We start from the raw sequence: 24,546 nt of genomic DNA on the forward strand, positions 1-24,546 counted from the left end.
ACGGTCATTCCTTGGGAGGACAAACCACATGTGATCTTAGAAGACAGTCTTAAAAAACCCTTTTGACCCACTTGACCTGGTTACTAGTTCAGATTGAATGTCGACTTTTGTCTCATGAACCTTTTACATACATATATATATATATATATATATATATATACACACACGTATCAGTTTACATGTTTGGTTCTGTCTGTGTTGAATACAGATGAAGATGAAGAAGCTCCTTCACTTCTCTTTTAAGACTTGGGTTAATTTAGTAGGGTTTAGTATGTGAGACTAACTGCATGTAAGCATAATTTATTGAATGGAATTGTCTTTATCATACTGGTGGAGTAAGTGTAATCTACAATGCGATGATATTTATACAGACTAAATCTAAAACATAACAAGGATGACATTGGCTACCATTCGATGATCAATAGAGAATTCAAAATGTTATTTAAGAAAAGCTAGCTTCTGCATGTTTGCTATTTTAGTTTGATTTCAATTTTATAATTACTATGTAATAACAATTTTATAATTACTTAATAATTTTAGTTTGATCGAAATCAGTTAAAAATAATAAATAATATAAACTAAATCTTAAAATATAGTTACTGTAAACTCACCGATACATTAGAAAGTTAAATATTAAATTTGTTAAATCAAATATTATAAACTGGTAACAATCGGTTCATATACATTTATATAATAATTTTATATTTTTAATAATTTTTAAATAAAATTTTATGACTTTAATCGCTAAATCACCTTACTAATAGTAATTTTAAGCTCAACTTGTGAGGATAATTATTTTACCTTAGTTGTAAATTTATACTTTAGTTCACACTAATGTATTTATATTAGAGTTGGTAGCTCGAACTCAAGTCTTATTTTTTTACCACTTCTCGATAAACAATTATAATATATATATATATATATAAAATATTGGTGACACTTATGAAATTCAAAGAAAGTGGGAAAGTATTATTATTATTGTCGTAATGGGAGTAATTATATTATCAAAGCTACATAATGATGTAATTATATGGAGATCATGGCAACACCCAAGAAGCTCCTTCAACTAGCTTTATTAATCTTCTCGCAGCCAGCCGTATGTACCTCCATCCATCTCAATTAATGCTGTAAAACAAATCAAAAACAAAACAAACACTACTGTTACTAATCAAATCGTTTTTCAATCAATACTAACTAATATAAATTTCACAGAGAAAAAAAATATATATTACTTTTGGCAGTTGGTGTTCTTGGAGATGGGAATGTTCATTTGAACGCCGCACTTGGTGGGGAGAGAAGCGGCTGCATCTTCTTTAATATTTGGGTACCGACCAGCCGCCTCCTTCACGCAGTTGCAGGCAGCTTGACGGTCGGCGGCGGTGGGAGTTATGGCCTTTATATTCTTCACTCCGTCACAGCACGCCGGCGCCGGAGTACCGCCGGCCGTCAGGTAGGGAATGCAGGCAGCAAGTGATGCATCAACTTGGCCGCAAGTCACCGCAGCTTCCCCTGGCTTCACGGTCGCCAGCTGAACCACCATAAATGCAACCAGCATTGATGCAATAACACTCTTCATCATCTTTTAATATGCTATCCCAATGGCTGAGTATATAGTTCGAGGTGGTATTTGTTTCGGTAGGTTGTGTGTGTTTGAGTGGCATGAAGTTGGTAGGCTCATGTATGTATATATAGACAGGTAGATGGAAGGTTAGGGATGGAGAAAGATGTAAGCAGTTAGGGTTTTGGCGTGTCATGAGCCATGGAAGCTAAAATAGTAAATAGGGATAAGCTTGTGGATGATGATTGTTATAGCTTTCTCTTGTCTGTATTCACTTTCTGTTACATCTTTCAATAGGGCCAGTTGCTTCTGGCTTTCATGGAGGAGAAAGGTATTCTTCGGTTCAGAATTGTATCGAATTGAACCAAACCGACTTAACCAAATCAATTCAGATAGGAATGAAAAGGGTAAGTTGAATTTTTCCGTCATTTGCGATTACCCAATCTAAAAATTATAAACACCACAAAATGTTTCTTTCAACTATATTATTATGATTCGTTATAATAGAATTTAACTTGTTTAATATAATTCTTCATAAGTTTATTTAAATCAAACATTATAAATCGATCACCACTAATTATAATACAATTATAAAGTATCGGATTCAAACTCGTAACCTTCAAAATATAGTACAAAAATTTTGACCGTGCGCTGCTAATATAAACATTCCACCTTGATTAAAGCTTAAAGCACAAATTTGTCACGGCAATCTTACTTGGGTATGAATAGAAACATTTCCTATATGTCCTTTAGAAACAAATATTATTGATGTGTATGTACATACATCCGTAAGAAAAGAAAAAAGCTAGACTTTACCATCTGGGTAGTACAATAGAACAAAATTATTATTACCCAACCCACCGATACATACATATATATGAGGTTATATATCAGAGGAAAAAGTGAGAGTAATGAGAAATATATGTTTTGTGGAGACGATCTTCCCAGGACAAATTGGAGCCGTCGATCTCATCCTTGAGTACAATTACGATTTTCCGATCATCATCATCAGTGTCGCCGTCGTAGCACGGGCCTTTCCGACAGCCTTTGCCGCAGTAGGCCGGTCCTTCCCCACAAGACCCATCTTTGTTGCAGCACAAATTTTCATTTCCACCCTTTGCAGTTTTGGCTACCATCGCCATCATCATCATAATACTAATAATCAACACAGTTTTTCTCATACTTACAGGTATATACTTACACTCTCTGCCCTTCTCTTTTTACTATATACATGCATATGCGTACATATAGGAAACAGCTCACGTTGGGAAGTGGGTTCTTGAAATCCTTTTTGGTCGCTGAATAATGTTGGGAAACACTATGTAGTGTATATGTGAATTGCAGAGAGACAGACGGCGGGGGGGGGGGCTGAGAAAACTATATAAGAGTGTGTGTCTTGTGTATCTACATATATACGGGAAGGTATATTCATGGTGTTGCTCCAACTGTAATTATTTGAAGGGAAAACTTCCAACCAGTTTGAAGGAGTAAAACGTTGAGTTTCAGAGTAAATTATTGAAGAACGCGGACTCTGCGATACAACCTATGACTTTTCAATGACAGAGACTGGAGAAGTTGCTGGGAAATTGAAGATGAAGTTCGTCTTAATTAATTTATTGGATTTGGGTGTTGGGATAATATTATTTTTATTTTAGAAATATTTTAAAAAATATTAATCTAACTAAATTTTATATTTTCAATTGGGTTAATCTGAACTAATTTTTAAGAACTATCAAAGCATATTTATTATGTATATACTCAAATTATAACTTGTGTAATATATTCAATGACCTAAAATCAATTTTGTTTTCTTCTTCAGAAAAATGAACGAGGTAGGACCCATAGAAAATTAATATATGGACGGTAAAGAAATCAATGTTGGACCCATAGAAATTGATAATCCTGTCAGATTTTCCACGGTAATAAATGTATTATGTACATAATATATATATATATATATATTATGTATTATGTGATCTTAGAAGGCAAAGTCTTAAAAAACCCTTGTGACCCACTTGACCTGGTAACTAGCTCAGGCTAAATGTGAACTTTTGACTCATGAACCTACTCTTTTCATTTCGTTCAACACCCATATATATATATATATATATATTTATCAGTTTACATGTGTGATTTTGCCTATGTTGAATACAGATGACGATGATGAAGCTCTTTAGCTCTCTTTTAGGCTTACTTTAATTTGGTAGGCATAATCTATTGAATGTAATTGTCTCTACTATAGAAGTGGAGTCAGTATGACGTACAATATAATGATATTTATATAAGACTAAATCTAAAATATAATAAGAAGGATACTCAGCTATCATCTAACCATTAACAGGAAAATTAAAAATGTTGTTTGAGAAAAGTTAGCTTCTGTATGTTCACTGTTTAGTTTGGTTTCAATTTTATAATTATCATGTAAATAACAATGTTACTCGGTCTCGACTTACTGCTAGAACATAGTTGTTCATGGTTTGAATATGTTTTCAATATAAATGTTTGAGAAATTGGAAGAAACTATGTAATTCTAATTCTAATTGGATCAAGTTCTGTTTTGAACAAGTCACCTAAAGATAATAAATAATATAAAAAATGAATAGTAAGAAAATGAAGAGCTTACAACTCTGAGCAAGGAAGCCCCGAGATAACTTGAAGGAAACTCTGATTCCGTGTCTCCAATATGAAGCTGCTGACAAAAATTCCCACTAGCAGGAAATGTTCCTGTAAAGCCGTGCTTGCTTTTCGATAGTATGAACTGATTTTGTCGGACAGGAGAACGTAAACGTTCCCGTCCGTAATGTGAACACATTAGATCTCTACATTTCTTGCTTGTTTTTCTCATCCTTATACCCTGATGCCTTTCCACTTCTACCAATTATGTATGGCTCAGGCAAAGAATTGCCAGCATCTATCTCAAGACCATGATATGATCTAGAAAGGAAAAATTCTGGTCCAGATTTAGCTGTTCTCGTAGTAAGAGAATTAGGATCTCCATCACGCAATTTCAAGGCCTTTTCCATAGTATTTACTAAAGCCAGAGTTCCATCCTCATTGTCGTCCTTGATCATTGTTTCTGCATAATTCAAAGTTCATCAATAATAAAATATCCCCCCCAAAAAAAGAGCTCCTTCAGCACTTCAATTACAGAAAACCACATTTGATATAAAATAAGCCTAAATTAGGTTAGCTTTTCATACAATTTCAGTTAAGAAAACTAACATGAGATCAAAAATCATCCTATCTCCACTCCTGCTCCGCCTTCTCAAATAACATGATAAGTGAAGACAGTCACACTAAATTAAAACATATCGCTATTTATTCTCTATTGATTTAACGTTAACATAACTATAAAATAATACTACCTCTTCTACAGCTACATTTCTTTAAGGTTGTGCTATCTTAGAGAGATAGAGAGAGAGAAAGAAAGAGAGAGAGAGAGAGAGGAGGTTTTTTATAAATAAAAAAAAAACTATTGTTTATGAAGTGCAAGAAATAGAACTTTTTATTCATTTTCTTAACCTTCTTAGATTTCTAAAACCGAAGGAGAAGAATAAATGCAATGCAACTACATAGTAGCTGCCAAAACTTGTTAATTGTTAAATGCTGAACATACCATGCAGATCAAAATCTTCCACATATCCACCCTGAAAGAATGAAAACCGTGCTTCTTCTACCTGATTCTTTTCTTCCACTGGATTAGAACTAATCAAATCTCGAAATTCCATGATATAGTTCCCAGTCCATTGACTTCCTCTAAATTGAAAAAGAAAACAAGATTTGAGTATTCAAGAAAGTGAAAGCACCAAAGTTATATATAAACTATACAGATTAGAATTTACAAATTCAATATTCAGAAAGCTCATGGTTTAACAAGATGAGTTTGAATCAAATATTTTCAAGCCCCACTAAGAAATAAATCTGATTTTTCCTGTACTGCACCTAATTACTAAAGTCAAAATTCAGAAAGTTTGAAATTTAACTGCATTACATTAGCACACAAAACCTTTTCTCAACAGTTATATTTGTTGCAAAACTGTCTCTTCCTTCCAATGAGAGCTACCATTCATTGCAAATGACAGCTAAGTATCATGACCCTAAAAATCTCTACTTAAATTAAATAAAATCATTCGTGAACCTAAAAATATCTACTCAAATCAAATAGTAATTAAATATAACAAAAATCTTGTTTTCTGATTATCAATATTACAAGTTTAGCACACAAAACCTACCAAAATAATCATAATCTTTGCTTATGAGAGCAATATATGAACTATTAAAAAAAGAATAGTTAAGAGGTTGCTAAAGGTGAGATTTCAGTAATGAATTCCTTATACCTGTTGAAAGCTAGCATGGCTTCAAATGGAGTAATAACTGGAGCTAAGAACTCTTTACTATCCAAAAGAGCAGTTTGAGCGCAAGATACATAGATGAAAATATCACACTGACACAAAAGAGAAAAGATTACTAACTTCAAAGTTTTAGCTTCCATAGAAATAGGAAATGATAACCTATACATAACAAGCCTACCTCAGGAAAGTTTGCAAGTTTTGCAGGATTTGGTTTGCCCATAACAAGTGTGTAAGCTTTTTTCCCTGCTACAGTGATCAATTCTTTCATATGATGAATCATATGAAGGTAACCCGCTGCAGTGATGATTGTCATGTTAGACAATAATCTTTTAGCATCATAATGATACATAACAAAAGCAGATATGTTAATGAAACAATACCTAACAACAGCTTGACATGACAGAGGTAAATATTAGCATCATACAACAATATATAAGTTTTTATAGAGTTCAAATATTAAAACAACAGAGTGGGAGCAACCAGAACCTATTTAAAATATAAGGAGCACAGTAATGAACAGGACTAATATATAACAGGAATAAGTAATCAAGTGCAGGGGTCAACTTTTTTTTTTTATAGAAAAAATTGTTATTAAGAATAAGAATAAATAAATTACAATAGTAGAGAATAAAATATTCTACTGGAAACTTCAATGAAAGAGCTTTAAACAAAAATAAATTACAAAATAGTTTGGTAACCAGGCCCCAAAGGTCAAACTATTATCAAACGTACGATTTCCAAGAATGCACATATAAATATCTGAAATTTTTCCATTGGCTTTCAACAATTTAATATAACATAAACGAAAACATGCTTCAGAAGTTAACAAAAAACGACCGAGCTAGTAATAATATAGAATCACACACATACTTTATAAAACATAGAATTTCATAAATCCCGATTCACTACTGATGCAATGGTACATTACTAGGGAATACTAATGACACATAAGCTGAAGGGAAAAACTTGTATGCAATATACAACCATATATACAGCATACCTACACCAAGAGTTCCAACCAAAATCCCAATGATGTTAGCATCTTTTGCTTTCTCCACTAAATAATATCTGCATGAATTGTTACTTACGTAAATCCAAGAATGGTGTATAAGGAGATCAATGGTACATAAGGTATACAAAATGTGCACCAAAAATGCAGATGATTTAACATGCAAAAACCAAAATACAATCTTCAGAAAGAGTGACTAGAAATCAAGAGAGGCAGACAAGGATGACTGTGTTGAAAATAATACCTACGCTTAAGAATTCGTCTCTGTTGAGAAAAGTCTGTCACCAAATGATCTTCTCTTGGATCATACCTAACTAAAACCAACCACACAATTAAAACGAAAGTAATTAAAAAGGACAAGTAGGCATAACAAAGGAACAAGAATATCTTACCCTGTTTTCTTAATATATAATCTACTTTAACAAACTAATGACGTCTAGTACACCTCAAATAACTATTTGATTTTGAGATCTATTTTTCTAAACCACATGACACAGAAAAACATCTGACCAAATTGAAGCAACTACAGTTCAATTCATATTACCGTTGTACAAATGTCAGCATGAAAAATCCTCAAATTTTTTCAGAATCTCAAAACAATATTTTAGGGGTTCTATTAACCAAAAAAGATGAGATACTAAGTATTATAAATTAAGCGATTAGAGATCAAATTGCCGGCAGCAGTAAGAACTAAATTTATCCAACATATACACACTGTAAAGTGATTAAATACAAAAGTTACTTACAGCTTTATCATAAATTGAAAAGATTCATGATAAATAGTTAATTGGAAGTAAACAGAAAGAAATAAACACTTCTTTCCCTTTATCTCCTTCTTTTGCTAGGCAAATGCGCAAACTTTCTTCTTTGATCAACCAATTCCAATACATCCAAAGATGTAGACGAGCAATAATGCATACATGAGACCATATTTAGAATTAATGTTTGAGATTATATTAGATAATTTACCCACCGATTTCGCAGCCATTAAATGTCAGTACAACATTTGCAAATGCTGAATTATCAGAGCCAATCCAGAAAAGCAAGTACTCCTCCATTTTGTGCCCTTCAGATAAATCCCAGATCAAGCCTCCAATGTTATACCAGGCACTGGTTGCTGTACCAATACTATCATCAGCAGCATGACTACTAAATGGTCCAGGGAGTCCACCAGGGTTTTTATGATCTTTTGAGGGATGCATGAAGGAACACATAACGTCAGCAAAATGAAATTTGAATCCATGCTCGGACAGCCTTGCTACTTCTTCTAGAGCTTCTCTTACATGCGGTATTGCATGTGCATACTCCAGCCCATAAAGGACCTGCAATAAAAAGTAAAATCGATAATGGGCCTACCAGCATAAGCCCAGAGTAGGCAAGAATTTAGATTATTTACATACTATAATTGACTTGCCACTGGTCAAAGCACAATTTGACAAGTTCTCGACGCAACTGGAAATGCTGACAGAAGCCCTTCCTAAGACAAAAAATGCTGGAAGAGTTGATGTCCTAAAAGAAAGAAGAAATAATTGCCTTCAACTTAAAATGCACATGATTGTAAGAAGTTAAATTCTACAACATAGACTAATCAGTGGTCAAAATATTGGAATAAAGAGAAAGCTAAGAAATAGTTAATTTCAGATCTCGTAAGCAACATGGACCCACAGCAAATTATTGTTCTGCAACTAGGCTTTTTGTTCTTAAATAAAAATTCTGCAGCTATAGTTAACAAATCCTTCTATAACAGATTATAAAATATTTTTTGTATATGGGTTGGCACCCCTTTAGTACTGTTGTTAATAAAATTTTGATCTGTTTATTTCAAAAAATTCATCATAAATATATATAGTAAATACATGTGTAGCTCTGTTTATCTCCTGACCTTTTTCACTTTCTCAAATGTATATTTTTATATTGCTTAGCTTGAATCAATCCATTATGCATTAGGGACAAGATTATTTTTTATTAAGACTGAGTTTATTTAAAAATATTTTTTTTTTGAAATAAAAAGTTAAGAAATATATATTCTCAAGGCACCAAACAAGGGGAAACCACCCATGTACAATTGTTTACATACTAGTTAGGGTATCAATGACAAAACCAAAATCTTCATCTCTAACAATATCACGCCCATAAACATAGACCCAAAATTATGGAACCACCTATCTCTTAATCTATACATCGGGTTTTCTTTCCCATCAAAAGCTCTAAGATTTCTTTCTTTCTAAATAACCCATAACACTATTAGGAGAATTATACCCCAACGATCATTATCCTTTCTCATACCATCCCAAGCCCATAATTCCTCCCTAACCGTACCAGCCCTTACCCACTTCACCCCAAGAAGACTATATACCATACTCCACAGCTCATGAGTCACCGGTCACCATAAGAGTAAGTGGTTGCACAATTCTGCCGCAGTCATACATAAATAACATCAGTTAACTATGTGGTGTCCTCTCCTCATCAGCTTGTCAATAGTTAAAAACGTATATAAGGACATAATCAATCAGATCTTTTTTTTACCAAAAAAAATTCATTAACAAGGCATCAAAGGAGTGTTACAAGTTAAATATGAATGTACCAAAGGAATTCAGTCAAAGTATCTTGGAAGTTATTAAGTAAGAATTTAGGAAGCTTTTTTTTTTGAGAAAGAACTTGTGGGAGCAATTGAATCAATAAAAATCTAAAAAAGAAAAATGCATTGGCTGTATTTAAGCTCACTGATTTATTTCTGAAGATGAGTAATTTCAAAAGTCTAGAAAGTAATAAGTTTTTTTTAGAATACTCCAAGAATTATACTTGTGCAAGACTACTTAATTTTTTCCTATTATGCTACAAAGACCTACTTCATTATTTACCAACTTCACAAATCCTAAGCTTGATTTCAGTCATTCAGGTATTTCACATTTCTCCTCCATTACCCTTTTTTTAATAGAAATTCTCCTCCGTTATTCTAGTCACCATGTAAGAAACAACCAAAAGTTTTAACAGTTTTATGCTTCCCTTCTGCAACTGAAGTTTAGATATCCACCTTAGCCAGTAAGAAACATATTTTCTGCAGTAACCATATGTAGTAAACTAGGCTCCTTAGAGAAGCAACAGAAGTAACTTATCTAAAGTTATTCCAATATAATGAGCTGAAGAAACTAGTAACAAAACACTCACGGGCTTAGACACGAATGTCCATAATGGATGACACAATCAGCATCAGCGTGCAATGCCCCTACCTCATCAACACAACAACTACCATAAGTTGTATCTGCCATTACAAACAACCTAACTTCTTTGCTATCTCCTTGTCTTTCAGTATCAGATTCTCTGAGCGAGCAGATTTTGTTCCTAAGAGCACTCACCACTCTTGTTGAATCCTTCAATAACTCATCTGGGAACTGAAAGAAATGCAATTTAGACATGGATCAGAAAGCAATCTTAAAAAACCCTGAGCTCATAGCCTCATAACAGGAAATGGAACTTGTGCACTTTACAACTCTCCCATCTTGCAAGAGGAAGAGACCCAAATCAGTCCGCAGCCTCGTCAATGGGAGGTGTCTAATCCAATTTATAGCGAGTTCAATTGCTACTTAATATCTGTAACACATGAGAACTAGAAATCCATCTCTATGCAATTCAAGGCAATAATGCCGTTAAACCTTTATTCTCATTTAATTCCTCTAAAAAATAAAGCAGAGACATTAAACTGCACAAAGACTTCTAAACTAAGCACGTTTTGCTTCGGGCTGTATATCCAAATTACTTCTTTCACGCAAAATAAACAAAAAGAAGTACAAAAGTCAATCTTACGAGTTAAAATGAGGTGCTACAAGTTAGTTTTACACTATCTTCTTCCCATTTCTTAGCAACCAAACGCTACAATGACACGAACGAGGTTTTGCAAGGGTTTATAACTGTATTACCTGCAAGGCAAACCTGGTGAAGTTGCTTCTGCAAATGAACTCTGCGGTGCGATCGATATCGTAATTAGACTCCAATTCCATCACCAAAGATTAGATGTGAGAATGACTGGCGCTGTATGAGTTTCTGGTGAAAGGAGAACCAAGAAGCTGTTCGAGGATATAAAGGTGTCCACCGACCTTGCTGAAAATTGTAACCTAAGCTTATGTCCTCATAAAACAACAGGACTAATCTGCAAACCAATCCGCCGTCGACAGAAAACCACTACCAGCTGCGAGAAGAAAAATCTGAAGGGATCACAAATGGAAGACCATAAAGAAACTGCAGAAATCCTGCATACAGCAAACAACTAGGTAAAGCGTTCACCTCGCCAGCAGCCTGCGGCACAAGCCCCGACTATGAGAAAGATAAACTAGTCATTAACCAATCACAAACAGCCCCAACGGATGATCAGAGCAGCAATGGAGTCGGAGAAAGGAGAGCTTAAAGTCAGTAATATTTTGTTAAATATAATTAATAATAAATGTATTTTTTGGTAAATATATATTTGTTTCCTAAATAGTAAATAGCTTAAAAAGACAAATATACCCCTGGTAGTGACAAAAATTCGCATCTTAATCCTCGTAAATCCCTAATTATCCGATACCCTTCAATGTCCGAAGAAAGCACCGCCTCGCGCCTGCTCTTGTTCATGTATCCATCCATTTCTTCTCCAAGCTCTCTTTCCTTCTCCCCGTACTCTTCACCGGCAACCACCATTATTGCTGATCCCAACCTTTTCGTTTATAAGTCGTCTTCTCCAGTTGCTCTGCTGATTGATACCTGCAAATTTTCGCACTTCTTTCGGTTGATTGTGTAATTTCTACGCCCTTTCTGGTTTATTATTCGGGTTTCATCGTCTTATTTGCTGTGTATGTTTATTCGAAATCCACACGGGAATTTTTGTGACTCTGTTGTTTAATTGATATGCTATTTTGTAATTTGCGATGTTTGGAATCACTAGCTTCTCTGTTCAGTTGCAATTTGGTGTCTATATTTGTTCGATGCGAGATTGAACTCTTGTGGATTCTTCTGCGTGTGTCAGTTACGCAATGTGCCTCGATTTCCATAATTAAAAGGTTGAGACTAAAATCTAAATAGAACAACATTGAATTAAGGTGTATTGTTTTCTACTTAACTCATGTTTTGATCTGTTTAAAAACAGTTAATTTTAGAATTGTATTTTAATAGCTCTGTCGATGGTACCTTCAAGCCAAATCAAATTTCAACTTAAGTGTATGAATTTCTAGTGTATTCAGAGCTAGGTTGGTTTCAGCAATACAACTTCAGTGACTCATGAACTAGCTATAAATACTTAAGTGGCTCATAAACTAGCTATACATGGACTTTGGCTGGAAAATTATTTCTATATTATGATAGGTTAGTATCTCCTTATCTTTTTCAGAAGGCAAAGAATAATCACCTTTCATCATCAAAGCTGTTAATTGTGTCTTGAACTGACGTAGAGGACTTAGTTGACGTTGTACTCATAATCACTTGAGCCTTATTCTTTTGAAAATGCATGAGTATTATTAGTTCTTCTGATGGTACCAGTCAAGTTATTGGCTGGTTATTGTGTGAAGTACTCAAACAACATTTTTGTTTTACTTTTCTGGGTTAAGTGCAGTGAAGCTTAATGTTCAATTAAACAACTGAGAAAGAATGAGCTATATTCAAGCTAATATATGCCAACCATGCAACTATGTACCAAATAGTTTTGAAGCATGTCGTCCACCTTCCACATCATATGTCATACCACTCCATTATAATCATTCCCGATGGACTTCGTTGAAGGTGAGCACCAGTGCATCAAAACACTCTAAATATGAACTTGTCTTGAAGCACCGGAATCATGTGCCTGCGATGAAATACCAGCGAGGTGCCCCTGTTTGTTTGCTTGGTGGAAAGGATAAATCAGAGGGCAGTGATGAGGTGGGATGCTTTTTCCCAAGGATTTATTTATGCTGTCATGTTACTGATTAAAGTAAAGAATTGTTTTTTGGAGATAGACCAATTCTTAAAATATTTTTCTTGATTTATCTTGAAAAAATTTACATGAATGATTAAAACATGTTTTAATAAAAAAATTTAATGAAAATATCAATTGCATCCTTCTCTTCTTTTAACAGTAATTCTGTATTTGTAACGGGCACCAATTGACATAGATACTTTTTGCCCCATTTCTTAAAGTTTATTTGTGAGTTTGCAACAAGTATTGATGTTTGACCCTCCATTATAATGCTTGCACTAAAGTCTCTAGCTAGTTCTGTATATAACATGACAAGTTTACTGCAATAGGAAAGGAAACAATTGGTAAAAAGGGGAGAAGAAAGGAACGAACACGGCTATGTTGGCAGTGGGGGAGGAGTGGAGTCCATAAAGCAGTAAATTCTTATTTAAAGAATAAAAAGTTATTCTTTCAAATAAATCAAAAACTATTTGAAATAAAATGTTGATAACCATAAAGAATTATTTTAAAAAATAATAAAAATCTGTATTTATTTATCTATAAATAGTGAAGTCCATAAAGGGGTCCTCCATATTTTTCATGCTTAGATGGAAGATGTGGGTAAAATATAAATTATAGAATTTCAATACTGCTGATTCCTATTTGACTACCGCTCCGAAAAAACAAGTGCTTTCTTTCTGCCTTTGGAAGAGGAAAAGCTTCTGAGTGCATTATTGCACCTTGTTGTCACCATGTAAACCATTAAATTTTTTTCATACCTTCATGAAAAAATATGTGCATGTATATCTCACTAGATAACTCTTATTAGATATCACCATGGAAAGCTATTGAGAAAGCAATGGGGAACCAGTCAGTTGAGGATCTTTTACGGCAGCAGATGAAAAAACAAGAATATTATGATGAAGGCAGTGGCAAAAATCCACCAGGTGGTGGAGGTGGCGGTAACGGTGGCAGGGGTGGAGATGGTTCTGAAGGACCAGAAGATGAAGGCTTTACTGGGATCATGGATGAAACTCTGCAAGTGGTTTTAGCAACTATGGGCTTCATATTTCTGGTATATATTCTTACATTTATTTTCTTCAGTTATTTCAGGATAGTATATCTAGCTTCACTATCTACAATTTATAACTGAAGCTTTTTCTTTTCCTTTTCTATTTAAGGAAAGAGATAGGTAAATCTTGATCAGTAGAAATCACCCAACTGTTGATGACAAAATCCAAAATCCAAGTGCAGCATGTTTTGTAATTTTAATCTCCAGAGAAGGGAAACAAAAAACAAATGAAGAAATGTGAAAAGATGTAAAACTTCATTGCTCTCTGTTTGTTTGGAAATTCTAATGGGAAAAGAATAAGGAAACCAGAAGAATTAATTTTTCGATTTCGTGTTTTTTTTCTTTCTGTCTCTCTTAATCCAAGAAGATATATTCAATTATCTTCTTGATAGAACCTTATCTTCTTTTTGCTAGTAGCTCCAAACTGAGGTAGACTTCTGTGATTGACAAAATGAGAAATCTGCCTCCTGATTGTGATAAACACAAAGGATCTTGTGACAAAAGTTCTGTCAAAATAGAAAGTTACACGAGTTCTGACAGATAATCTAAAGAAAATCATTGACATCTTTGGATGTTATTGTGGAACAGTTATATTTTCTGCAACATAACCTACATATTGATCTGTACATCTTGTGGTTGCATGCATGAGATCAAGTATTTAAAACAGTTTCTTTATCCATTTGTTGACCATGCCCAAGCATCATCTTATCTATCAAGCATCATTTATACGACTCCATGCAATTTAATCTCATCTTATGAAGATGATTTAGGATGATCGAGTTCTTGCTCAATTCTTTTGTTGCAGTATGCCTACATCATCACCGGTGAGGAGCTTGCTCGGCTTGCAAAGGACTACATTAAATTTCTCTTTAGTGGAAGCAAGAGTGTTCGTTTAACACGTGCAATGAATCGAATCAAAAGATTCTTTGACAGGCTGACCGAGAAGAAAGTCAATGATAAATACTGGTTGGAAAAGGCAATTATCAATACCCCAACATTGTATGACAGCCCTGAGAAGTACAGGCGTATTATGAGGTCGTTAGATTCGAGTACTGATGAGTATCCCTAAAGTCCTGTTGTCACCATAATCATTGTTTTTCCTGCAGATAATTTGCAGATCGTAGTTCTATATTAGATAAAACTGCTATTAATATATGTTTACATGTTCTTGATTAGTTGAATCGGGCAACAATCAATTTTGACATTGTTCTGTTAGGTTCTCAAGAGAGCAATTTTTGTATAGCTGCTGAAGCATTCATTTACGTTTAATTTAACTGCGTGCTATCACCCCACATATTTTTCTTTTCCTCTATTGCATTCCAACCTTCTGAATCATTGAAATGATAAATATTTAAGACAATTTACTCTTTATGATATTTTGAATTATCTTATAAATATATAAGATATGTAATTTTTAATTATAATATCGATTATTATTTTTTATTTATATTTTATAATAATTATTTTATTTTTATTAGATTAGATTATACGGTAATATTTACATTAAAGATATTTAAAAAAAAAAAAGTGTACGTATCTTACCGTATCTGATATTAATGAATTCTTGTTTAAGTTATCTAATTAGACTCTGAGTATCTTTTTAAATAGTATGACTATAGGGCGTCGTTGCTTATAGATTCTAATAAAAAGAACGAGCAAGAATTCTTATGTACTGTACTATAAGTAAATACAAGTTTAACGAAACAGTATCTAATACTATTTTTAGTAGTCAAATATTTTAATATCAAATGGTTGATATTTCTTTTCATTCATAAGATATAGCGAACTTAAATCAGATTACATATTCTTGTATATTTCTTTTAGAAGAATGTATGTATTATATTTAAGGTGCATATGTTATATATAACTGAAGAAATGTATAAATTTTTATTTTAAAAACTTGAAGCCAGGAAAAAAAAAAAAAATTGTAACTTACAAAACTTGAAAGACAAACTTTTGTAACCGGACATGCAAGTTATAATCATGTATTTTGTTCATCAAACAGAATAGAGGAGAATACTTTCTGTTCAAATATACATTTAGTATTGTATGGTAACATTATCGGCTACATCATTCATACCCATATTCAACTGTGTTAAGGAAATGTTGCTGGGTTGTAGAACAGTACCTACCTATCCCAAGATGCTGTACCACTACATGTTTTTGAAATGATGGAGAAACAAATTCTGGAAAACCAAAACAAACGGCACAAAGGAAACAAGCACTAATGTATATTTGCATTATGCATTCCCAAAACCCAAAAAAAGCACAAGAAAATCGCTTCGAAAGTGTGCGATTATCAATTAAAATGAATCCAACCTTCTCACATTCATCTATAGTCCGAGACTCTGGTATTACTCTCTCGGCAAAATCAATTCCATGCAGCAAAACAAAGCCATCAATCACCCTTGATAAATCAGAAAAAATCTATATGAATAACAAAAAGAAAATCAAAATCAAAACCACCACCTAGCCACCAACCCACTTGGGGAAAACCTGCAAAATCTCGAACAGGTTTGAACTGATGATTTTTCTAGTAGAGATCTTCACTGATGAATTATCGTCAAAATAAAGCCTCACATATATTATCCAAAATAGGGGGGGTCATCTACAAATGTAGAATCAAAATCTTTTAATCATTCTAATTTCTCAAATTGAAATTTTCAACAATGGTAGAGTCAAAATCTTTTGATACTTCTAATTTCTCAAATTGAAGTTTTCAACAATGACCAAAATAAACAAAAATCTTTTTGTGTTAGGAGGAAGGCGATGGGACTTATAGTTTTATACAGAGGGCTACACAGTAAAGCAGGTTTTTATGCCCTCTTGGACTTCTTTGCACTCCCTTCTTTCTTATCTGCCTCTGCAGCCTTCTTCTTGTCTTTCCTTTCCCTCTTCTTTAGAGCAGTCATGTGGGCCTTGAGGATAGTTGCATAGGAAGCTTGGAACCGCTGGTGATCCTTCACTCCGACCTTCCCAGGCAAAAAGCATATTAGCTTGGTCAAAAAAATTAAGTAAAAGCAAGTTCGTGAAAACTTAAGATAATATGTAAGAGAACTCATCTAGAAAATTACACACTTTGATACTCAAGTAACTCTGGCTTAAAAGAACTCAGAATCCGCATTCCTTCATAAACAAAAATGAATCTCAAAAATATCATTTTCTACTCCAACCCAACAAAGAATTTCCTATGACCAACCCTGTTAACTACTCGGATAACTTTACACAAGTAATTCAGCCCACAGAAACCCAAAAAGAAAGAGACTCAAATCGAAGTTCTCCTTCTTTTACTCCTTAGTTATCCCAGCATCCAAACAGAAAGTGATAACTGACCATTACTTTCTCCATCATCCTCTAGACAATGAAATAGAAAGTTGTACAAGTTTATTCAAAGACTAATCATTAACATTTCTTCCATAGCATATGCCTATGCAACTGCAGAGCCTGTCAAATCAGCAACACAAAGAGCATGTGGGAACACAAGATTAAGCCGACCAAATACAGATTAAAAAACCCACCTAATCTGGACTTGATAACCCTCTAACATAAATCAATTAATTAAATCCATTTCTTGCAGATCCACAGCTAAGCTAATTAAGATTCTCACAACTCGAATCCATAAGTCACTCATGAAACTACTTCAAGAAACAAAACTAGATCCTCTTACAAAGCATGGAGCAAGTAGAACAACATTACCACAAAAACACAATGTCAATATGTTTTTCCAGTTCTAATAGATATAGTGGATCAGAATACAAATAGCTGAATACGCCACTGGGATAGCTGAATACATTCATAAAGGGAATATGAAGTGCATAGAGTTTATAACATACTGAAGTAGAAATTGTCTTTTTGCCATCAGTTGCTCGTATAAGACATCTGTAATCAAGGGGTTGTCCAGCTGTCGTCATTTGATTCTTTTGTGCTGTTGACTTCAATGATGCTATTAAGATGCAAAAATGCATGAAAAGTGCAAATTAATACTCTTAAACATCATAATTTAATCCCTAAAATTCAAAAAAAAACAAATGGTAATTGCAATAAGAGGAAGATAAAAGATTACATCTTTTGAGTGTAACCCATATAGACCCTTTCTCTGTGCTGCTCTCAAACATGCTGGTGAGTTCATTTAGGAATGGATCCAGCTGTAGAAGAACCTAATAGATTCAAACAAAGGAATAAGAACAAAATCAATAATAGATGTAAGAATTTCCAAATGAAGCAAAAATATAAATCTGAAGCATTCTGACCACTTGCATAACAGCAAAAAGGAGGAAGATAACTTACACATACATACATGTTTCAAAACAAATCCGCAGATTCATAACAATAAACCGAATTTTCAGCAGCGATTTAGCATGAAAAATTTTCAATTGACAAAGCAAGGATTGACCGGCAGCGTAACCAATCTACACCTACCTTTAAAAAAAAATTTAACATTTCTTCTTTGATCAAGTAAGACCTATCTGGCTAAAAAAGCTCTAGGTCAGAAATATAAGAGGCACAATCTTTTCAAACTAATTATACCCATATCAGATGTTCAAAGCATTCAGTTTGAGTAATACAAGCCCTACCACTCTCTACTTATTTCCAATTTTCTACCGTTGCTAAAGATTGAAATGCACAAAAACTCATCAACCGTAAACTAATCGTAAATTAATAACGCAAAAAGATTCGAATTCTGAATGCGAGTCATATTATATATAAATATGTGTGCGTGTATACCCACACTCAAGGTTGGACATTTTATCTAATGGGAATAAAATCTAGAAAACAAAAGCATCTAGCAGATCAGCAACTAAAAAATGAGAGAAACTGAAGACGATCACAACCAGGAAATGAAAGGAAAAGACATATATCGATTCGAACCTAAAACCAAATGAGCAGACGGAAATTCACAATACCATGATTGAAATCTAGCCCAGAATCACAAACAATTATCGGCAATTAATACCGGCTCTCTCTCTCCGTAGGGAGCAGGCAGACCAGTGAACTGCGCGTGAGGGAGAGCGAGGTACTTACAGCAGCCAAGTACGTTTAGCGTCGTCTACGGGTAAATTTGGTATATATGTAGAAGAAATGACTGTCATTGTAATTATAGTATTGTTTTGTACTGAATAGCAAATACGAATAATTTGTTCCTGTTTTTGTTTTGCTATTAAAATATATTTTTATTCCTTAAGATGAAAAAATTAAATTTTAAATAAGAAAAATAAAGTATTATGAATTATATCATAATTTACTATTTTTAATTTATAATTAAATTAATTTCATTTTTATGTTAGATATATATATTTAATTAAGTTATATCTCATTTTAAAATATTCGATAAAAAAATTTTAATTATAATATTTATTTTAATAAAATTAATTCATTAAAATATTAATAATATTATAATAATTAAATTAAATTAAATTTTTTAATTAAAAAAATAATAACAATTTAAAAATCTAAATTTAATTTTTTAATTAAAAAAATAATATATATATATATATATATATAAATGCAACCAAATCAACCAATAAAATTTTTTTTTTCCTTAACAATCTATTCTTGACTAATTTTTCTGTCTAATTATGCTGAATTCCTCTTGCAATAAGTTAAAAACAGATCATCTAGCTTAGAACTAGAAAACCTCCAGCCTAATTCCAAAAAGTTTATCAAATCTCCAAACTAGCAACAAAATTTGATTGAAGAAAAAGAAAATAGAACACAATAGTTTGCAGAGGAAAGACAATAGCAACAAGAATGGAATTGAAAAAAACAAATAAGAAATGCTTGACTATTTCTTAAAAAGCCTGTAATTCAACTTGTTTCATGAAGCTGAAGAACTGCGTCGAAGCAAAATTTTTCGCCAGGTTCAAAAACATCCTCAAGATCTTCATAACTCTGATCAACTCTCAAGTTTTTACTGACCCTTAAACCTTCCTGAAACAATTTCAAAATTAGAGAAAAAAGAACGAATTAGTGTTGGTATCGAGCATTCTCCAGCTCGAATAAAAACTATTTTCCACAAGAACAGGATACTGTTATTTCGGATGTTGCAGCACAACGGCAGAAACCTATGGGAGTATCATTTCCATGACAAAATTTTGAACAGATTATGCTTCGTTTTAGAAAGAAAAATAATTGTTTAAACTGAGGTGAAATTAACAGGGTAAGAACAAATTTTATGAATGGAAAATATATAGCTGTCAAAGACTGAATATCATCTTAACACAATACCAAACCGTCATAACCTCTTTTTGCAGAAGCCCTAAAAGCCTATATAGCCCTTACACAACTCAAATGCTTGCTATATATGTCAGTATACATAAATAAATATGAATTTGATTTGGTCAAAGTTTCGCAGGGTCGAAATGAGAATTTCTTAAAGTTTAACTGATGTGGAATTATAAACTTTTTCTCACATAATACTTAATTGAGAAAATTTATTTGGCCAATACAGTCTTCCATACTGCAATTCTAAAGGTAGTGACTAGGTTCTCCAGATGAAACCAACTATATGACCAAATTTTTGTCAAGCCCCAACAGAACGCCCTTTACAGGATAAAATGCTAACAAAAAAAATTCTCAGTCGAGAAAATGTCAAGTTCAGATACTAAATATTAATATTGAAAGCATTTTGGAAGGTTAAAATATAACTTATGGGATACCTTTTCAACATATCCAGCTACAGCTGAATTGATTAGTTCCTTGATTACTTGCTTGTAAACCTTAGACGGCCCAAGTACTTCCAGCAAAATATCTTTAGGTATCTGTAAAACACAGCAAATAAAAGAAGAAATTGCAACAGCCTCCATAATGCCAGTATGCACATTGACAAACGTATATGGTAGGGTAATATGCAACAATTCCGTTCGTTTGATACGTATAACCCTTTGCTTACTCTGAATCTGTACAAAGAGAATCTGCACAGAAATGCCTATTAGCCTTGTAAGACAACAGCTTTTTTGTCCTCTCTGCTTGTGGCATCAACCATTCGACTAAGAGAGAGACTACTTGAAGACAGTTCCCTTATAGACAAATTTGGAAGGTTAATGAATCACCCCAAATTGCTTCTTTTTTTTTTTTTGCTTGGGACGTTGCCAGAGATTGCATCTTAGTCTTGGACAAGCTGATCAGGAAGGGGAGGGTATTGTTGAATGGATGTTATATGTGCAGAAGGGATGCAGAAACATGTAATGATCCACTTTATGGTGCCCCTTTGCATTTAGACTATGGACCCTTGTTTATGGTCTTTTTGGTATTAATTGGATGATGGCTGGTTCAGTAAGGGAAGAAATTTGGACGTTAAAAGGGATTGAAGTTGAGAGGAGACATGTGAACCTTATCCCCCTTGCTAATTTTTGGGTGGTGTAGAAGAAAAGGAAACAAGAGAGTTTTTGAGAACACAAATATCAAACTTGATAAGGTTAAGAATAGCTAATTCCAGACCCTAGGTGTTCTTCTTTATCAAAGATCATCTTCTTTATTCTTTTGAGAACCTTGGGGACCTTATTGACACTCTAATTGATATGTAAATACTCTTTTGTACATGGATTTGAATCCCTTGGTGCAGGTGAAGGGATACTTACACACTTTTGTTTTTCAAAAAAACATGTGAGTAAAAGATTTTCTGTATTCTAAATATGCTAGTGTTTTTGTATCATTTACAGGACAAAGAATGTTGATACTCTTCTTGAATGCGTCACATTGGGGCATAGCAACTCCACTACAGGGATCTCTAACTTCCTCTCTCCCTCTCAAAGCAGAAGCACATGAACATATAATCTTTTTCTATGATGATTCTACTATGTCTTAAAAATGGCATCAACAGCCAAAAATAAAACATTTTAACACCCTTTCCAGAAGGGAAAGGAAAATTTAAGCAAAGAAAACAGGGCTTCCTCTCATGAGTCACTGGGCTAGCATAACAAATACATCGATAAGCTTGATAATACTTGGCTTCATAATCTAATGGGCAACACTCAACGAGAAAAAAAAAATGCGACGAAAGAAAAAGAACGAAAAACTCAACGCGATACTGCATTATGCACACGAATAAAGAAAAAAAGAATCAATGCATAGAACAAGTTCATGACTTGAAATCTTGAAAAAAAAAGTATACAACTCATGGGACTGACAGAAACTTGTCATAGCTCAATGAACATACAAATGCAATAAAACATAAACTGCATGCCTTTGCACTCTTTTATTTAGTTACACTTCAAAGATTTCACTAAACACACTAACAACAACTGGGAATATACTTCGTTGCACGAATGAACTGGACAAAGAAAACTTACATTTGGTGTTTTTCCTGGCAATCCACAGATTATTCACCAACAGATCGATCGGCCAATGGAAGTAATTACACAAAAGGTTAGCAATCTACTTGGAGTTGAAAAGAAAAATGAAACAATTTACTGAACCAAATACTGGCATTACTCCTTCAGAGATCCACACCATGATGACAAATGAAAACAATCAACCTTGAAAGGTAATGAAAGTTAAGTGGGATTCACAGCATGCAGAAAAACTTGATGACTCCACTAGTTTATTGCCCGGAAAATTTATCGAAGTCCAAATTCGGATTGGTTGGTGATAGAAATTATTTCATTGTTATGGTCAGTATTCTCATTTCATCATACCAACGGCAAAACAATAAGAACACTGATAAATTCAAAGAATATTTTTAAGCTTTACTTAATACATCAAAGAACATACATGTGGCAAGTGAAGAGATAAAAAAAGAAGAATAAAGCATTAAATGTACATTTTGACAATTGGATAAACGAGTTAGATAAGGCACAGCCCAAGCATTTTACTTGTAAAAGAGGAATTACAAAGGGAATGCCTGACCCTTTTTTGAATAAAAGATAAACTAAATGTTAACACCAGTAACACCAATCCATTTGCGACTCTTGGCCTAGTCATTACTGAACAGGTAGAAGAAAACAAACTAAATCAAACACAGCCTAGCGGAACAAGAAACATCCTTAAACTTCATTTGCCAAACAGAAAGATGAAGGAATTTATGAAAATTGTTAATCAACTTTTTCCATGAGAGTGTAATAATCACAGAACATCACCTGCAAAACACATATGCTTAATCCGATGCCAGTGCAAGTAAAATGACAGAATAAAGTGCTTATACATGCTAACAAAATTTCACTTAGGCTACCTTTTGTTCAATGAAATAAACTTGACCAACTCTTTTGGAGACCATTATTGTTAGGTTATTCACTATAATTTGTTTAATGGCTTAAAAGATATTACCTCCTTTCACTCTCCGAAAGCCTGGGATTGGCTGTGCTGCAGCAACCATTTTATCAAATACATTATCAAAAATTTTCTGAGTTTTGTCACCTGAGACCTCCACGCTTATCTAGTCAGGAACATTATGTACATTGGTTGAAAGGTAGTTAATACCCATGTGAACAAATTCAAAAGTATCTGCATAAAAATATCTTCTCATCCAACAAGAATAGTGTGAGTAAAACAATTGTTATCAATATTCTCCAAACCATTACTATTTTTCTTGTTCACCTCGAAACTTCATGGTCATTTCATACATAATTCTTTTACCTTCAGTTCTCCATTTTCATTTGATTTAGAAATCAAAACCGAGATGTCCTCTTTTTGTGATGAAGAAACTCCAACTTCTTCCACTCCTATTTTGAGTTAAACCATAAAATCATTAAAAAAAAAGCATTCAAAAATTGAGATGGGAAGAAATTACAAGGAATAAGTAAAAAGAGAATATATCAGATATAAACCCGATACTGCGCAATAAACAGAAGGGCAATATTTATTCCTGCAAAAATGAAAATTTATTTCAATATTCATCTAATGGACTCTCAATCATAACATCTAGTTTGCTAAAAAAAACTTAAAGTCTCAGATTATCATTTGAGCTGACAATGAATTCAACTAAATACCAGAGAACAACCATAATGGAGGGCGCAAAATGCCATACATTGCCAAACAAGATTTAATAAACTTGAATTCTACTCTGTGAGGCGTATTTCAACAAGTAAACCTCTTTCCCATCCATTACTTGGTTAGCTTAGGAGCAAAATTTTACAGCATCATCATAGCAAGTAGAAGCATAAATTACCAAATCTTGGAGGTAAATTTGGTGTGACAAGGTTAAATTAGATAGGAAGAATTCGAGAGCATAATTACCTCAACCGAAATTCTCTACTAATGGTTTTTAACTGAGGTAAAAAACATGCTCTTCTACAAGAAAAGTAGGGACTACAGACATCTAATGCTTGCTTCCCATTGATTATCTGCAGAGAAAAACCATGTAAATCTCCAATCTCGTAACTAGGGGTGCATAGAGAGAATACTAACGGATATTTAGGCTCCATTTTTACATATATTTAAAAAAATTTATAAATTTATGTGTTTATTTCCTTCCCTTCCATCTTTTTCCTTAATTTTCTTGCCTCCCAAACGTACGCTAAAAGATAGAGAACTTAGGCTTACCTTGGAGTTTAAGCCAGGGAGAAGAGCCCTAACGGCTATTTCCATTATCGTCTTCTTCTACTACTACGCTTTATGGCTCTAATTCTGTGAAGACTCGGAATCGAAATTAAAATTTAGAGCAGGTTAGAGCAAACGACGTCGTTTTACGTTTGTAATTCCATACAGATATTTTGGCGG

At 33.5% G+C, this 24,546-nt stretch overlaps 4 protein-coding genes and 1 pseudogene across 9 annotated transcripts; 1 reads left to right on the forward strand and 4 right to left on the reverse strand.

Moving 5' to 3' along the window:
* Window positions 1–1,228: 1,228 nt before the first annotated feature.
* LOC148253670 (non-specific lipid-transfer protein A pseudogene) lies at window positions 1,229–1,579 on the reverse strand (annotated as a pseudogene).
* A 701-nt stretch (window positions 1,580–2,280) lies between these two features.
* LOC110821375 (diphthamide synthesis DPH2 family protein) lies at window positions 2,281–11,358 on the reverse strand. Of its 3 annotated transcripts, none has more exons than XM_088219472.1 (11): window positions 11,201–11,358; window positions 10,837–11,105; window positions 10,088–10,311; window positions 8,320–8,428; window positions 7,893–8,241; window positions 7,164–7,233; window positions 6,911–6,978; window positions 6,089–6,204; window positions 5,896–6,002; window positions 5,175–5,314; window positions 2,281–4,634 (listed from the first exon to the last, which is right to left on the reverse strand). In XM_088219472.1, exons 2-11 carry the CDS (start codon window positions 10,915–10,917, stop codon window positions 4,378–4,380), a joined length of 1,521 nt encoding a protein of 506 aa, XP_088075598.1. In that variant the 5' UTR covers window positions 10,918–11,105; window positions 11,201–11,358; the 3' UTR covers window positions 2,281–4,377. The 3 variants fall into 3 exon arrangements, with proteins under 3 accessions (XP_088075598.1, XP_088075599.1, XP_088075597.1); XM_088219473.1 differs by having other exon boundaries at window positions 10,837–11,121; window positions 11,201–11,349; XM_088219471.1 differs by having other exon boundaries at window positions 10,837–11,346.
* A 190-nt stretch (window positions 11,359–11,548) lies between these two features.
* LOC110821532 (uncharacterized) lies at window positions 11,549–15,185 on the forward strand. 2 transcript variants are annotated; one of them, XM_022051400.2, is made up of 4 exons: window positions 11,549–11,689; window positions 12,501–12,805; window positions 13,651–13,896; window positions 14,699–15,185. In XM_022051400.2, the coding sequence occupies exons 2-4, from the start codon at window positions 12,536–12,538 to the stop codon at window positions 14,960–14,962; spliced, it is 780 nt and encodes a 259-aa protein (XP_021907092.1). In that variant the 5' UTR covers window positions 11,549–11,689; window positions 12,501–12,535; the 3' UTR covers window positions 14,963–15,185. The 2 variants fall into 2 exon arrangements, with proteins under 2 accessions (XP_021907092.1, XP_021907090.1); XM_022051398.2 differs by having other exon boundaries at window positions 11,550–11,689; window positions 12,496–12,805.
* Window positions 15,186–16,512: 1,327 nt separating this feature from the next.
* Window positions 16,513–18,980, reverse strand: LOC148253671 (Signal recognition particle, SRP9/SRP14 subunit). 3 transcript variants are annotated; one of them, XM_088220268.1, is made up of 4 exons: window positions 18,763–18,980; window positions 17,957–18,050; window positions 17,727–17,836; window positions 16,513–16,865 (listed from the first exon to the last, which is right to left on the reverse strand). In XM_088220268.1, exons 2-4 carry the CDS (start codon window positions 18,006–18,008, stop codon window positions 16,710–16,712), a joined length of 318 nt encoding a protein of 105 aa, XP_088076394.1. In that variant the 5' UTR covers window positions 18,009–18,050; window positions 18,763–18,980; the 3' UTR covers window positions 16,513–16,709. The 3 variants fall into 3 exon arrangements, with proteins under 3 accessions (XP_088076394.1, XP_088076393.1, XP_088076395.1); XM_088220267.1 differs by having other exon boundaries at window positions 18,798–18,974; XM_088220269.1 differs by having other exon boundaries at window positions 18,848–18,970.
* Window positions 18,981–19,549: 569 nt separating this feature from the next.
* On the reverse strand, window positions 19,550–24,506 carry LOC110821251 (bacterial trigger factor). The gene is made up of 8 exons (XM_022051026.2): window positions 24,370–24,506; window positions 24,064–24,170; window positions 23,655–23,692; window positions 23,464–23,549; window positions 23,155–23,263; window positions 22,182–22,195; window positions 20,550–20,651; window positions 19,550–19,821 (listed from the first exon to the last, which is right to left on the reverse strand). The coding sequence occupies exons 1-8, from the start codon at window positions 24,412–24,414 to the stop codon at window positions 19,699–19,701; spliced, it is 624 nt and encodes a 207-aa protein (XP_021906718.2). The 5' UTR covers window positions 24,415–24,506; the 3' UTR covers window positions 19,550–19,698.
* Window positions 24,507–24,546: the final 40 nt, after the last annotated feature.

This window comes from Carica papaya, chromosome 5 (assembly GCF_054855325.1).
Source record: "Carica papaya isolate Zhongbai chromosome 5, ASM5485532v1, whole genome shotgun sequence".
NCBI classification, from domain to species: Eukaryota; Viridiplantae; Streptophyta; class Magnoliopsida; order Brassicales; family Caricaceae; genus Carica; species Carica papaya.